The following is a 13,984-nucleotide window of genomic DNA, read 5'->3' on the forward strand; positions in this document are numbered from 1 at the left end:
GGGACTTTTGGCGGGCTTAGCAGGGCAGAGACAGCCTGGACAATTCCTATTGGCTTTTGAAAGCCAATAGAATTAGACTCTATTCAAGAGAGTCTATTCTACTGGCTTTCAAAAGCCAATAGAATAAAAGGGCACAGCTAAGGAAAAGGGGGAAAAAATGGCAGACTGCATGGTTTGGCGACCCCCGTGAAATGATCGTTCGACCCCAAATGGGGTCGCGACCCACAGGTTGAGAACCACTGGTCTAGCTGGAAATGTACGTTCTCTGAATGTAATACATTTATTTACCTTTCACCTAATAGCTGGTTGCCATATGATGCTGATCTGAATTCAGTTTTTATTTTAGTTTCAGTGAAGCCTGGTTAAGAAAGTTCTTGATTTCTTGTTCACCAATGTCAACAGAGCTGCTGCTACTGCTTGGTTTTCTTCAATTCCCGTTTCTTATTGCATCCATCCACAAACCAATTCTGCCTTACAAGTCCCACTGCCCATCAATTTCGTTATCAAAATTATGATAATGAGCAAATGTAGCAAAATAATATTAACTATAGAATGTAAAGGTCAGAAGGGACCAGACATCCCACTCTCCAGTGCTGCTATCTACCACTACAGCATCCCTGACAAATAGCTATCCAGCCTGTGCTGAACAGCTCTTATTGTTAGAAACTTTTGCTGAAACCAAAGCTAATTTAAAACAATTTTCAATTGATTCTGGAATAATTCTGCCCAAAATTCTACATACGATAGCAGCTCTTCAAATACAATGATACCTTGGTACTCGTTAATTGGTTCTGGGTGTATGTGTGCGATGAGTTCCAAGCAAATGTGAGAACCGGGACAAAGATCTCATGTCAAAATGTGTTTCAAAGCAGTTGAGCACCAAGGTGCCACTGTGCTTGAAGATAGCTGTCATGCCTCCGTACAGTCTTCTCCAGGCTAAACATCTTTAATGTATGCAATCACTTCTCACAGGTTTTTCCTTGTAAGCTCATTGTCTTGTTTTTCCCTGGACATGCTTGTTTGTCAATCTCCTTCCTAAATCTGTGCCCAGAACTAAAACCCAATATTCTAGATTATGATCTAACTAATGCAGAAAAAAACTTTTCTTGATGCAGCCTAGGATAGGCAACCTTGGCTCTTTTATGACTCGTGGACTTCAACTCCCAGAATTCCTGAGCCAGCATGGCTCAGCTTGGAAACCTCTCCCTTTCCCCTCAGCATGGCTGGCTCAGGAATTCTGGGAGTTGAAGTCCACAAGTCATAAAAGAGCCAAGGTTGCCTACCCCTGGCTTAGGGTTTGGTTTTTTTTTTTTTTTTTGCTTCATTACACTGTTGGCTTGTGTTCAGTTTGGGGATCACCAAGACGTCGTTTCCTTTTGTATGAGTTTTTGCTGTTCTCTAAGCTATATGTCATTTGTAAATTTGACAACTGTGTTTGGAAACCTCTTATCTAAGTCCTTTACAAATATGTTCAATAGCATTGGTTACATGTATAGAAAGATGTAAATTTAGAGGGTTTTTTTATTAAGCACATTCCACAGTACAAAGCCTTATATCATCAACAATATCTGTACATTTTAACAGTTGTCCGATAAGCTGTTCATACACAAACTTTCCAAACAGGTAACTGGCAAACATAATTACAAGTTAGAATAAGACTATCCCAGTGCTTTGAAACATTAATCTAGCAGTAACATACAGCTGTTCAGCAATGATTAGCAAAACAAAGTCCAGAGTACAGCCGGTACTATCATTCATCCCAGGAGTCAAGCTCCTCGGGTGTCAGTTACGAATTCCACGGCTACGTTACACCAAGCACAATCAAAAGTAGTTTAGGCTGCATCTTCAAATACCATCATTTCCCATGGGAAAACATGAATTTCATCTTACACATGCATTAAAAATGGATGGTTGTCCGTAAATACCTTTTATTTTCAGGGCTGCAATATCAAGTCTTTCGTGTTGCAGCTGTTAGGTGACATGGGGATGGGGGGAAGAGGCAAAACCATTTCTGTAACTGTGGCCCATCTCAACATCTGATATGGGAAAGTGTCCTCTTAAGGGTTTTGTAGATTGGATCAGATCCATGTAGTATCTTTTTTTCCGTGTTCAGAAGAAGTTAGGAGCTCAACAGAGGTGAAGAGTGGAAACCAGAAGCAGCTCAAGTTGTACCTTCTCACATCCGGCATGTGCTTTCATTTTTTATTTGACAGACAAACTAGGTGGTGTGCAAGTGAAATAGCCAACCGTAAGCTGTTCCACTAAATAAGCAAAATTCATTCATTGGTCATTTATATTGGTATCAATATTCCTTGACCCCTCAACCAAAAAAGGGGGCAGGGATAAGAGAGGGGGGGATCAGCAGTGGCAGTAAAAGGAAAGCAGATAGACTACCATATGATATCACCCACATCCATGCCAACAATTGCTCCTGGACCAACCAGTATTTTTATTTATTAATAACTTCTAAAGAACATTAAGAGAAGCTATTGAACAATCTTGCAGAGCAATAATTTAAAAACATGGAGACAATAATTTCAAAGGAGTATGTTTTTTGTATAGGGAGATACTGAATTAATAGTCATGGCCAGTCATACTTAGAAAAAAACCCACTGTGCCATTTCCTGCTAGGTCACTCCAAATAAATGGTAAGGTACACCAATCATCTCCTCTAAGGTCTCAATTGAATAACAATTCATCTTCCAATTCAGCATACTGGCATGGAAATCACGGACAATTCAAACAGATATTTATAGGGTTGATGTCTCTTCAACTTTAGACAGTGGTTTCAAGATGATTTGCAAATATTGTATTGTGGAATAGTGAAAGAAATTTTAGCTTTTTTTAAAAAATAAAAAGGTCTTATGTTTAGAAGTTAATATTAAGATATGTCCTCCCAATTAAAAAAAGAAAATCCTAATGAATGCCAACGCTCTCCCTTTCACAGAAGAATGTTTCTAATACATCCCAACTCCATATGGCGCCAGTAGTAAGAATGCCTGGGTACTTAAAAGCATCTCCCTTGGCATCTGTATACAGCATCAGAAGGCCCCAACTCCCAGCCCTTGGAGGTTACAATGTTTTATGTACATTATATCTACATGCTTATACAGGTACAGTATTGGTAAGAATGAGGCAAGCGCACAGGAAAGATCTGACTATACCAAACATTAGAGGAAGAGAAAGACAGTTGTAGTACAGAGTACAAGTTAAAGAAAAGACAATGCTGTACATCTAGTTTTGATAATCTAGCCCAATTTACAATCTTTAAATTAAAGCAAATTACAGGTGCAGAAATAAGTAAATTATTGTCCAAAAGGTTACTGAACCATTCCGAAGTATTTCTACCAGTCCAACTGAGACTCTGAGCAAACACAGCAGGATCCGCATTAATCGTGAAATGTAAAAGCTGCGGGATGAGGTGATTTTTGAAAACAAAGCTCTGTACATTCTGGGTTATGCGTTTGGCACCCACATTTCACTGAGAATGTTTTTCTTCTTCAGAGTCAGACAAAAGTGCAAAGCAAATATAAATTAGGTCAAGTCCATCCTTGACATCTGATTTACTCCTGGAAAAACAAGCCATGGGTTCAGTGTATATGGGCAATTTACTCATGAAGCTTTGGATCTTGCACTGAGGTGAGGGAGGGGCTGAACTCAGTGAATTCCTAGTCAATTCCTTAAGAGACCACTGAGTGGAGGAGGACTGGAAAAAGTTACATTGAGAGAAAGACTTGTGCTGCTTTACATCTACACAGCACCTAAAACCACTTCCAACTTTAGCTGCGGCTATTGTCTTCAGATGTGTGATAGCCAAATGTCCCGTAGTTCAAAGACTGTAGAATCCTACAAAAAATGAAAATCACGGGTTTAAAATTAAGTCAAAACAATTATGTCTTATTGGGAGATAGAAGGCTATGATCTACAGATCTATTAACAATGGAGGACAGAGTTTATTAGTTTTTGTAATTAAGTTGAGTCAGCAGGATCACCTGCACTAGAGATTTCTTTGACGCAATCATTGTTTATAAGCAATGATTTTAAATTCAATTTGGCTTACTCTGCTATTCTGACCACTTATAACAAATAAGACTGTTTGGTTCCCTTAAATCTTGATTGAAATTGTTAACTGCTGTAGGATGCCAGGTCCAACACAAAAAGACTTGGATCAAACAAAATAAAGTGCCTAGCAAAAATGTTACAATAAGATCAGTACTGATGAATGTTTGACCATACCAGGGTTGCGTTACACCTAATATGTAATTGGAGACACAAAGTTCCATACAAATAAATAAATATTTTCTCTACCAAGATGCTCAGTTTCTACTCTGACCATGGAGTAGGAAAGTCAGCCCTGCCCATATCATGCCAGAGCATTTGGATCGGAAAGCAATTAGTTTCTTTATTAGCCTATTTTCACCTAAATATTTTCCTCACCCATGTAGAAACACAAGGAACTAGCAGTGTATAAAATTGTCCCTCTATCATTAGTCTTATTTATTGCTATTTCATATGATGTGTTATTTTACAAGTTTATAATGCCTGGCTATAAGAATAACGGTATGATATCAGTGCATCCTTCTGACAACACTTCTGAACATTCCTTCAATGAAAAGAATTTGAATTTTTTTACATTTAGCCAATACTCTTGCCATTTTTATAATAATAACAGTAAAGATTTTATGAACAATTTAATTGTGATTAAAGAAGTCAAGCATTAGACTGTCTTAGGTCTGATCTATCTGGGCTGCAAAAATCACCAGATGGTGGAAAACATCAACTCTTTGCTGCCATCTAGTAGTCATCTGGATGTCTGCACTCCAGATATTTTTAGACCTAAAATAAAACCCAATATAATCCTTCAAAATTACTTAGGGTCTATGTAGGTAATAAGATGTACTGGATCGCCACTTCTATAATGCTTGATTGTTGTTTACATTGATCGAACTGCTAGGAATGGTATTCCTAAAATATCTGAGGAGTATCAATTTGCTTCATTTTGTGCACGTAAAACAGCATCCCTTTAAGGCCTTCCTTCAGAAATATTTTGATGCTGCTAAATTGAGATCGACACCATGGTTACAAACCTGGAACATCCTGTTTCAAAATATATGCATATATATTAAAATTTGCCAATTATTGGTTTTACAATAATAGAAAAGTTCACATCTATTTTTTCTTTTCTTTTCTTTGAGAAGTGAATTCACAAGTATCAATGACAATTCTTTGGGAGTGCAAGGGCCATGGTCAAAAATGGAAATAGCAGCCCACAAAAGTGCAAAGATAAATGCTTACCTTGGAGAACCGTAAATTACAGAGTGTTATCTGGAGATGTAGGTGTACGTTCTGGATGGAGAGCGGGTTTCATTTTGTGCATTGGGAGGCACATTTAAAAAATCCCAAATCAAAATGGTGTCATCGTGGGAACTACTAATAATTTGAAATTCATCAAATTGGAGTCTAAACACGCGTCCAGAGTGTTCCTGAAACATGCAGAGGTTTATAGTTAATAGGGCAGATACTCAAGTTAAACATTACTTTTAGGAGTAGCTCAAAGTTTATTTTGGGGGGGGGGGAGAAACCATATTTGCTGTAATATAATAGTTTACTTCACAGAAAAAGTATATATAAAGTGCAGATGACATAAAGTACATTTCCTTAAGCAAACGAAACTATTTGGAAGACAGAATGCCTGGAGTAATGTTCCATAACAATAACACTTTAGAACATTAAAAGTTCATAGGCACAGGGATATTGGGGTATCCTACCTCCTTAACACACACACACACACGCACAATTCTCAGGCTCTTTACCACAGCAGTTTCAAAAGAAAAGGCTCACAATTTCCATTTATATCGGGTACTTTTATAACAAAAAATATCCTGTACATAAATACTATTGTTATAGAACCGTAAATTAAGGATTTATCAAAATCTACGTACCACCAATGTACGTAAGCATAGTGTGCTTGCTGGAGCTCGAGGATCAAGAGCAGCTTGCAGGTCCCAAACTTTGATTTTGCTACAAATTAAAGAAAATTTATAAGGCGCCTTTCTAACATGTAGATACAGTTGCAAACACAAAACAAAAAACAGCCTTGGAAAAAAGCTTTGAAACACATACCCATCATAAGCTCCGCTTACAATCCTTTTGTTATCAAATCGTATACATCTAACCAGCTCTTCATGTCCTTCTAGCACTCTTAAACATGCTCCACATTCAATGTCCCAAAGTCTGGAAAAAACACAATACAGTTTGTTTAAATAACAGAGTGGACGTATATATTAAGTATTTACTTTTCTCTCTGCTACCAGCTCTAGCACACTGCTACAAGGCTAACTGCCACTTGATCAAGATGAACAAGCTACCAGCAAACAGCAAATGTTAATTCATAAAGTCCCACTGTACTAAAAGTCTGCAAAAGAAACAGGCAAATTCATTTCAATTCAGTTTAATATAATCCCAGCCTTTCCCTTCACTCATTCAAACACAGCGTAATATCTGAATCAATGGATTAATTTGGTAGACATCAACTTATTTTGAAACACTATATTTTTACTCCTATGTTTTAGTATTTAATCAGCTAAGTTGCTTGGGTATCAACATTTTGACTTGTTTCTAGTGCATTGTTTTTCCATATCCTTTCCACCAAGCTTCCCTTCTCTGTAGACAAACCAATAAGATTACCTAAGATTTTTCACTAAGACGGCCAAGGATTTATGGTAGCATAAGGGTGGACATCTAGGGAAGCATGTAGGAATTACCTTGGAAGTGAGTAAAGAGCATTTGGAGGAATTGGGCTTAGAAATATGAAGGAATGAGGGTTAACTCTGCCCCTTCCCCAAAACACTGGAGAATGGCCATTTCTCTCAAGACTGTTCTTCATTTTTTTTCTACTAGGAGAACTGGAAAATTTGGGAAGCACTGAAATGTAACTTATGAAGTATATAGATTAATCTGAATTCAGTATTGGCATAACTCTATAAAATGTCTGATTTATCACAAAGATAAATCTGCTCTTTAAAATCTCCTCCAATTATTTTCCCACTCCCACTGTGCAGACCCACAAATCTGATCCTGATTTGTCTCCAGACATCTAAGGTAAATAGCTGTGAGGGAGAGATTGGAATGTCACGGGACAGGGGAAAATTCTCAGTCCTATTGTCAGAAGTCCTATCAACAAAGAATGAACTGGGTACCATCTACACTTCTCTAAAAACACGCAATTGCTATTTTCTCTTTTATTTTTTCCTCCTTTCTACATGGCTCCCCCTCCCCCTCCCCCAGCTCTCAGATATTTAGCATGTGCAAAACTAAGGCTGCTCTCATACATCAGAACATGTCCCACTGATCTTGTTCAAATAAAAGCAATTTTACTACCTACCTAATGGTATTATCTGATGATCCACTCACAACAAGTCGATCCCTATACTGGAGGCAGGCAATACCCCTTTTGTGCCCATTAAGAGTGCGAACAAATTCACATGTGCTTGTACTCCAGACCTGTGTACAAAATAAGAGTGAGGGAATTTGGAAATTCTGTCATTTAAGGATGAAAGGCCATGGCTCAAAAATTTTGGAGAGCATAACATGAATCCTGATGAAATTTTCATTCTATGAATCTAATTCTCAATGCTGAAAAACTTTCCTTAGTATATATAACTCACAAGTGCATTTTTTCTTATATTAACAACAGCATTGGACAACATCCTGCATTAAATGAGGAAGAGTATTTCCTGTTCTTCGCCACAGCATATGCCTCCAATCTGCTAAATACACCTTCCCAGGTATCAACCAGCATTAAAGTCCATTCGTATGACAACTCTGGGTTGGACATCATCATCATCATCATCATTACTACTACTAATAATAATAATAAAAAGTTGGAAAGCACCTTGGAGGTCATGTAGTCCAATCCTCTGCTCAGGCAGGAAACCCTATACCATTTCAGACAAATAGCTGTCCAGTCTCATGTCCCCCCTCGTCCTTCTCTTCATTAAACTAGACATACCCAATTCCAGCAACCATTCCTTATATGTTTTAGCCTCCAGTCCCCTAATCATCTTTGTTGTTCTTCTCTGTACTCTTTCTAGGGTCTCAGCATCTTTTTTACATCGTGGTGACCAAAACTGGATGCAGTATTCCAAGTGTGGCCTTACCAAGGCATTGAAGAGTGGTATTAATACTTCATGTGATCTTGATTCTGTCCCTCTGTTAATGCAGCCTAGCACTGTGTTGGCTTTTTTGGCAGCTGCAGCACACTGCTGGCTCATATTTAAGTGATTGTCCACTAGGACTCCGAGATCCCTCTCAGTTACTACTATTGAGCAAGGTCCCCCCTATACTATACCTTACATTTGGTTTTTCTTGCCTAATGTAGAACCTTGCTTTTTTCACCACTGAATTTCATTTTGTTAGATAGCGCTCAGTGTTCAAGACTTTCCAGATCCTTCTGTATCTTAAGCCTGTCTTCTGGAGTGTTGGCTATTCCTGCCAGCTTGGTTTTTATTGCACCCATAGATGCTGTCTTACTGGTGAAACAGAACCTTAATGTTCTTCACCACCAACCCATAATAACCATTCTCCCCACCGTCATATCCAATATTTTGCTGGTTTGGAAGACTTTGCAAAGCATATTTGGTGGTGAAGATACTGTAACTATGGGAATCTGTGCAAGCAGAAATATGTTTGCTTAACATTGTGAAACATTTGCTGTCTTTCTGAAGTTTATCCCACTGCCACCATCATTTTCAAGCTTTTCAGGGATTATCATTTGGAGAAGACAATGAATCTTGACTGCACAACATTATATTACCTATAGTTTGGAAATACTCATTTGCCAGTGGTCTTTAGCCAACTGAAGTGTGGCTAAAACAGACCGTTTGTTTAAAATTATAATCACAGATTAACTGCTGCTGCTGCTGCTACTACATTTGTGTCAGGAGCATGCAAGTACTTCTGGGTTGAAAGGATTGAATAGTGACATCATCATCACCATCATCATCACAATAACTTTATAATGACATCACTGTTCTCTGGGAGACGCCCAGTTGGGGGCTCCTTTCATTTCCCCGTTAAGTTGCCCATCAAAGTGGTACCCATGTATCTATTTGTGGTCACCAGTTTTCAAACTGCTGGGTTGGCGGGAGCTGGAGGTGTGGTGGGAGCTCACTCCATCCCGTGGAAACAACTAGGTCTGGAATGTGAGCCTACAAATTGTCAGCCCAATATCCTAAACATGTGAGCCACCACAATCCTCAAACAAATTAACTAATCCAAATGTGCTGTATTTAATCAGCTGCAAATATCAAAGTATCTTCCAAGGACATTATGAGAATAGTATTATAGAAGTCACAAGCCATAAAAATGAATTTAAAAATCTGGATAATGTTTTAAAAGCAAAAGTAATTGAGCGTATAGCTATAGAAATTAATTTAGAGAGATTTCAGACGTTAGATGTGTGCTAAATAGATTCATCACTGCTTTAGAAACTTATTGCCAACTTACTTTAATGGTCCTATCTCCAGAAGCAGATACAATATATTTATCATCAAAGTCCACAACATTAACAGCAGCCCGATGGCCAACTAATACTCGGCGCAAAGTGATGTCAGTTGCTGAAGCCATGTCCCAAACAGCAATAGACCGGTCCTTTGAACAGGTCACCATTAAACCATTACTAAAGCGCAAGTGAAGCACTGCTTCATTATGATGAATTAAAGTGTTCAAGACTTCGCCTGTATTCACATCCCAGACTCTGAGGAAAGAAAACTTGGTCAGGTGTTATGAAGCTGACAATTAGTGGAGAGTTTTTCTCTCTTTTAGGCTATACCAATTTTCAGAGTGCTATGATTACGCAACTGATTAAATGCTGACTGATGTACACAAGTTATACAAAATGTATCTATGAAATCATATGCTACCGGCATTGGAAACTAACTTCTTGTACATCGATAGTGCTTCCACATTCATACCCAGACATTGAATGAAACCATTTAAATTTAACAGAAAAGCCATTCTTTGTATAATTTTATTTTTAGGATTAATTCTGGCACAAGTCAGCTTTGTATCGGGCAGAATAGATTTCTGCCTACAACAGTAACTAAAGAAGTTAAATTAATTGAAATAAAATACTAAAGTGTTTCTTAAATAGGAAAAGGCATTCCCGCATTTTCTTTACTCCATTTCTCTTTCTGCCATATTCATGACTATAAAATGCTCACCTGACAGTAGAGTCAGACGATCCAGTTACAATTACTCTTTCATCATATTGTAGACAAAGAACGGAGCCAGTATGTCCTGTTAATACTTTCAAACATTCCAATCCGGTTTTATCCCATATCTACCATACAACAACAACAAAAAAAGAATTATTTAAATGCTGAGTTGGTGTGACGAAGATCGCAGGGCAGGACACAGACTTTTCTGGGGTTTTTTTTCCTGTACTTGTGCAATTTTGCAAGAACATAAAAAAATACTTGAGTAAAGATTAAAAACATATATTCAAGTATTTTGTTTTTTTTTTTAATGTTGTTCCAAAATGCCTTTTGTTTCTTCCCCTCCTTTTCTTCACAACTTTTTTGTTTTCCTTTTTCTACTGCTATTTGATTTTGTATTTTTTATTTTATATTATAAATGAATAAAATGAAATAAAAAAGATTTAAAAACATATATTTAGATGCCTCGGTGCCACAGTCTGGCATTTAACCGAATAATTATCCTGAATTTACGGTTATAGATCTATAAAAAATGCTTAAATAAAAATAACACATCTCCCTTTATTGTCATGTCTCCATTAATTTAAGCCCCTCCCAGTTGGGGAGGGACACCTTAATGTTTCAATTAAACATATAGGTTCTAAGATTATTTTTTTTATTAGTTCGGTGCTGCATATGTTTTTGGAGGGATACAGGTAGATTCTACAATAGGATAGCACCCTAGATAAAATGATAAAAAATGATCTCCCTGCGAATGTCCAAAAATCCCTTTACCTTAATGGAGTTATCCCTTAGGCCGCTTATAATCTTCTCATCGTCATATTGTAAACAGTAAACACCTTTACTATTTTCAGAGCGGCACTGGATTCTTTGTAAGTTGTGCCTTCCACATCGCCAGTTAGATTCTATTGTCTGCAAGAGAACGGAACATGTTCGGGTGATACACAATCCTACCAGATACCACTGAAATTTCATCACAATGGTACTCTGAGGAAGCCTTTGCCAGCCAGTTTGCGCTTCAATTGTGGCCACAGTTACCCTGGTTCATTCTTGCCTCGTTAGAATCCTCTAAAGCAGAGATCCCCAACCTTTTGAGCACGAAGGACCAGTTCCGTGGAGAGAGATTTTTTTGTATAATGGAGGGTGGGGGGCATAGTTTCATCTACTGCCTGCATCCCGCAGATGGAGCTTTGCTTGTTTGCGTGGACTTGTTTCTGGCATGCCGCGGACCGGTGCCGGTCCACGGACCCGGGGTTGGGGACCCTTGCTTTAAAGTGGCTCCTTCTGAAGCTGGTTTTGGAACAAAATAGAATAGCCTACGTGTTAATATGGGGGACCCAGTACTCAGAGATAACTTTTGCATCTGTAGGTTTCCCGATACAATTCAAAGAACTGGTATCATCCTATGAGCTTACAATGCTTGGTGCCTGCAGGAAGGTTTTTTCAAAGGGCCATGCTAATAATAATTATCATAATAATAATTATAGAGTTGGAAGGGACCTTGGAGGTCTTCTAGTCCAACACCCTGCTCAGGCAGGAAACCCTATACCATTTCAGACAAATGGTTGTCCAGTCTCCTCTTAAAAGCTTCCAGTGTCACTTCTAGCATACTCTTCTAGTGCACTTGTCCCAGGCACACCTGTTGCAGTTCCTGTTCTATGAAAGAGGCACGATTCACAGTGACAGCCTCCCCCCTTAGGAACTCCACAGGAGAGCTGGCTGTGCCTTTGCTTTCAAATTTTAGATAAGGTCTTGAAAACAGAACCATTCAGAAGGACATGGATGCTTATTACCAGGCTTTTAATGCTGATGTACAGCAAGGTTTCTATAATTTAATGTTTTATAAAAAAATATTTGCTTTAACATTTACTTTGTTCAGTTTGGAGGTTTTATATTTCTTGCTGTTAAGTTAAACAGAATAGAGGGAACAACAAACCTTGGCTATGGCGTTTTTCCATAGAGAGTCCGGTGCTCATTTTTGAACCAAATGATATATTCGAGGACACAATTAATAATAAAGCTTCCCAAATTTTTCTGTGCACAGGACAGACGATTTTAGATGACCCAGGCCAAACACGGTTTTACTTCATACATGGAACAAAATGAAGCTGTTTTGATTCGGGCAGAATGATTTTGGGCAGGGGTAGGCAACCTCGGCTCTTTTATGACTCATGGACTTCAACTCCCAGAATTCCTGAATCAACATAGCTGACTCAGGAATTCTGGAAGTTGAAGTCCATGAAGTCATAAAAGAGCCGAGGTTGCTTACCCGATTTTGGGGATGATTATAGAGAAAAACCAAGACCATAAATGACTAAAGGTGGTCAAGGAAACAAGATACTGTGGATTGGGGGGGGGGCAGGGGGTCAGCAACTATGTTGTGCCCGGACATCAGTTGAAGGGAGGGAAGGGAGGTACTGGAAAGAATGGGAGCAAGGACTGATGGGTTATGCTGGGTGAAAGCTGCTCCAGGGAGAAAGTAAGAGGCACCGACTAGTCTTGCTCTATTCCCCTGAACAGTTCAACGGAAACCCAGCACAACCAAGCTATCTACATTTTGTTTCTGCCTGATGGCGGCTGATCCGAAATGATTCAGCAGAACATGACAATTTGATTTGGATTTGAAAGGGAAACTTTTTTATGGGTAGATATATAATTTCTTTCGAGAGCAGGCAAGAGAATTTCATTTTTAACGTGGGCCACTGTGCTCATATTTTTTTAAAAAATGACAATAAAGGTTATCTCTTCTCTCTTTCCCCCCCTTTTGGGTACACCTTATTTACTACTGTAGCAAATTAACATGATTTGTCATTTCAAACACTAGGGCCACTATTTTCCTCATTTATAGTTATTGCTCACAACTGCAGATTAAGCATACCTAAATCCGTAAAGCAGAGCTGAGGAATGTGTAGTTTGCTAACTGTTTTTTTTCCAATTTCAATCACTATCATGCCTGTTTGCCGTACTAGCTTGTTTTCATTCTTAATGTACAGGGTATGAACACAGAATTAAACAGCACTTTCACAGCATGAAGTATTACAGGCGTTATACTCTTAAAGTTAAAAAAAAAATCTGAATTTGGGAAACCTCATTTAATTTGATTCCCCTCACCCCAACATTTAAACTGATTAGTATCACATACATTATATGGGTCCTCCAGGCCCCAATTATTTAATTTTTAATTAATTAAAATTCCTGTTTATAGTACTTCACACTGGTCATGTGGGCAATAGTTGAAGTGATCCAAATATTTTGGAAGTTCACTAATTCTTGAGGTGCAACATGTAAGAGGACACTCGTTAATCCTAGTCAAATCAATTCTATCGAAGTGTTTAGAAAGAATTTGCTTTCCATGTGTATATTGAAGATCAAAGCAACAGGAACGTGCTATTTCTCTTTAAACCAGAGAGCTAGGAATAAAGTCCAGGCAGGTGCACCATTCCATTCTCTGGGTAGATGAGATTTCAGACACACAGCAATGTGGTACTGCTACTGTGGAGGAAAACATTTCGTATTTTTGAGAATTTCTAAAATCCTTTTCACTGTGACAGTTGCCAATATACTGGGAATGTAGCCACAATCTACAGAAACATTATAGCTGCAAAGAAATTGGCAGGAATAAATACGTATGAAAATGCAAAGAGAAAAACATCTGAAAGAATTAAATAGTAGTCAGGTGGGTAGATAGATACACGGATGACCAGGTATTCGGGGTTCTATTTGCTATCAGGATTCATCTATACCAGTGGTTCTCAACAAGTGGGTCG

At 38.3% G+C, this 13,984-nt stretch overlaps 1 protein-coding gene across 7 annotated transcripts in view; it reads right to left on the reverse strand.

Annotated features, from left to right (window-relative positions):
* Positions 1–1,503: 1,503 nt before the first annotated feature.
* Positions 1,504–13,984, reverse strand: part of FBXW11 (F-box and WD repeat domain containing 11) — a 105,035-nt gene continuing 92,554 nt past the window's right edge. For all 7 annotated transcript variants that reach the window (XM_039329452.1, XM_039329451.1, XM_039329456.1 and 4 more), the window contains 8 exons: positions 10,992–11,129; positions 10,224–10,342; positions 9,508–9,757; positions 7,385–7,503; positions 6,124–6,234; positions 5,943–6,021; positions 5,296–5,483; positions 1,504–3,846 (listed from right to left, as the gene is read on the reverse strand). In XM_039329452.1, the coding sequence (XP_039185386.1) occupies positions 5,322–5,483; positions 5,943–6,021; positions 6,124–6,234; positions 7,385–7,503; positions 9,508–9,757; positions 10,224–10,342; positions 10,992–11,129 (978 nt within the window). In that variant the 3' untranslated portion in view covers positions 1,504–3,846; positions 5,296–5,321. The remainder of the gene's footprint in view (positions 3,847–5,295; positions 5,484–5,942; positions 6,022–6,123; positions 6,235–7,384; positions 7,504–9,507; positions 9,758–10,223; positions 10,343–10,991; positions 11,130–13,984) is intronic.

This window comes from Crotalus tigris, unplaced genomic scaffold, assembly GCF_016545835.1.
Source record: "Crotalus tigris isolate CLP2741 ecotype Arizona unplaced genomic scaffold, ASM1654583v1 scf7180000024397.1630199, whole genome shotgun sequence".
Lineage (NCBI taxonomy): Eukaryota > Metazoa > Chordata > Lepidosauria > Squamata > Viperidae > Crotalus > Crotalus tigris.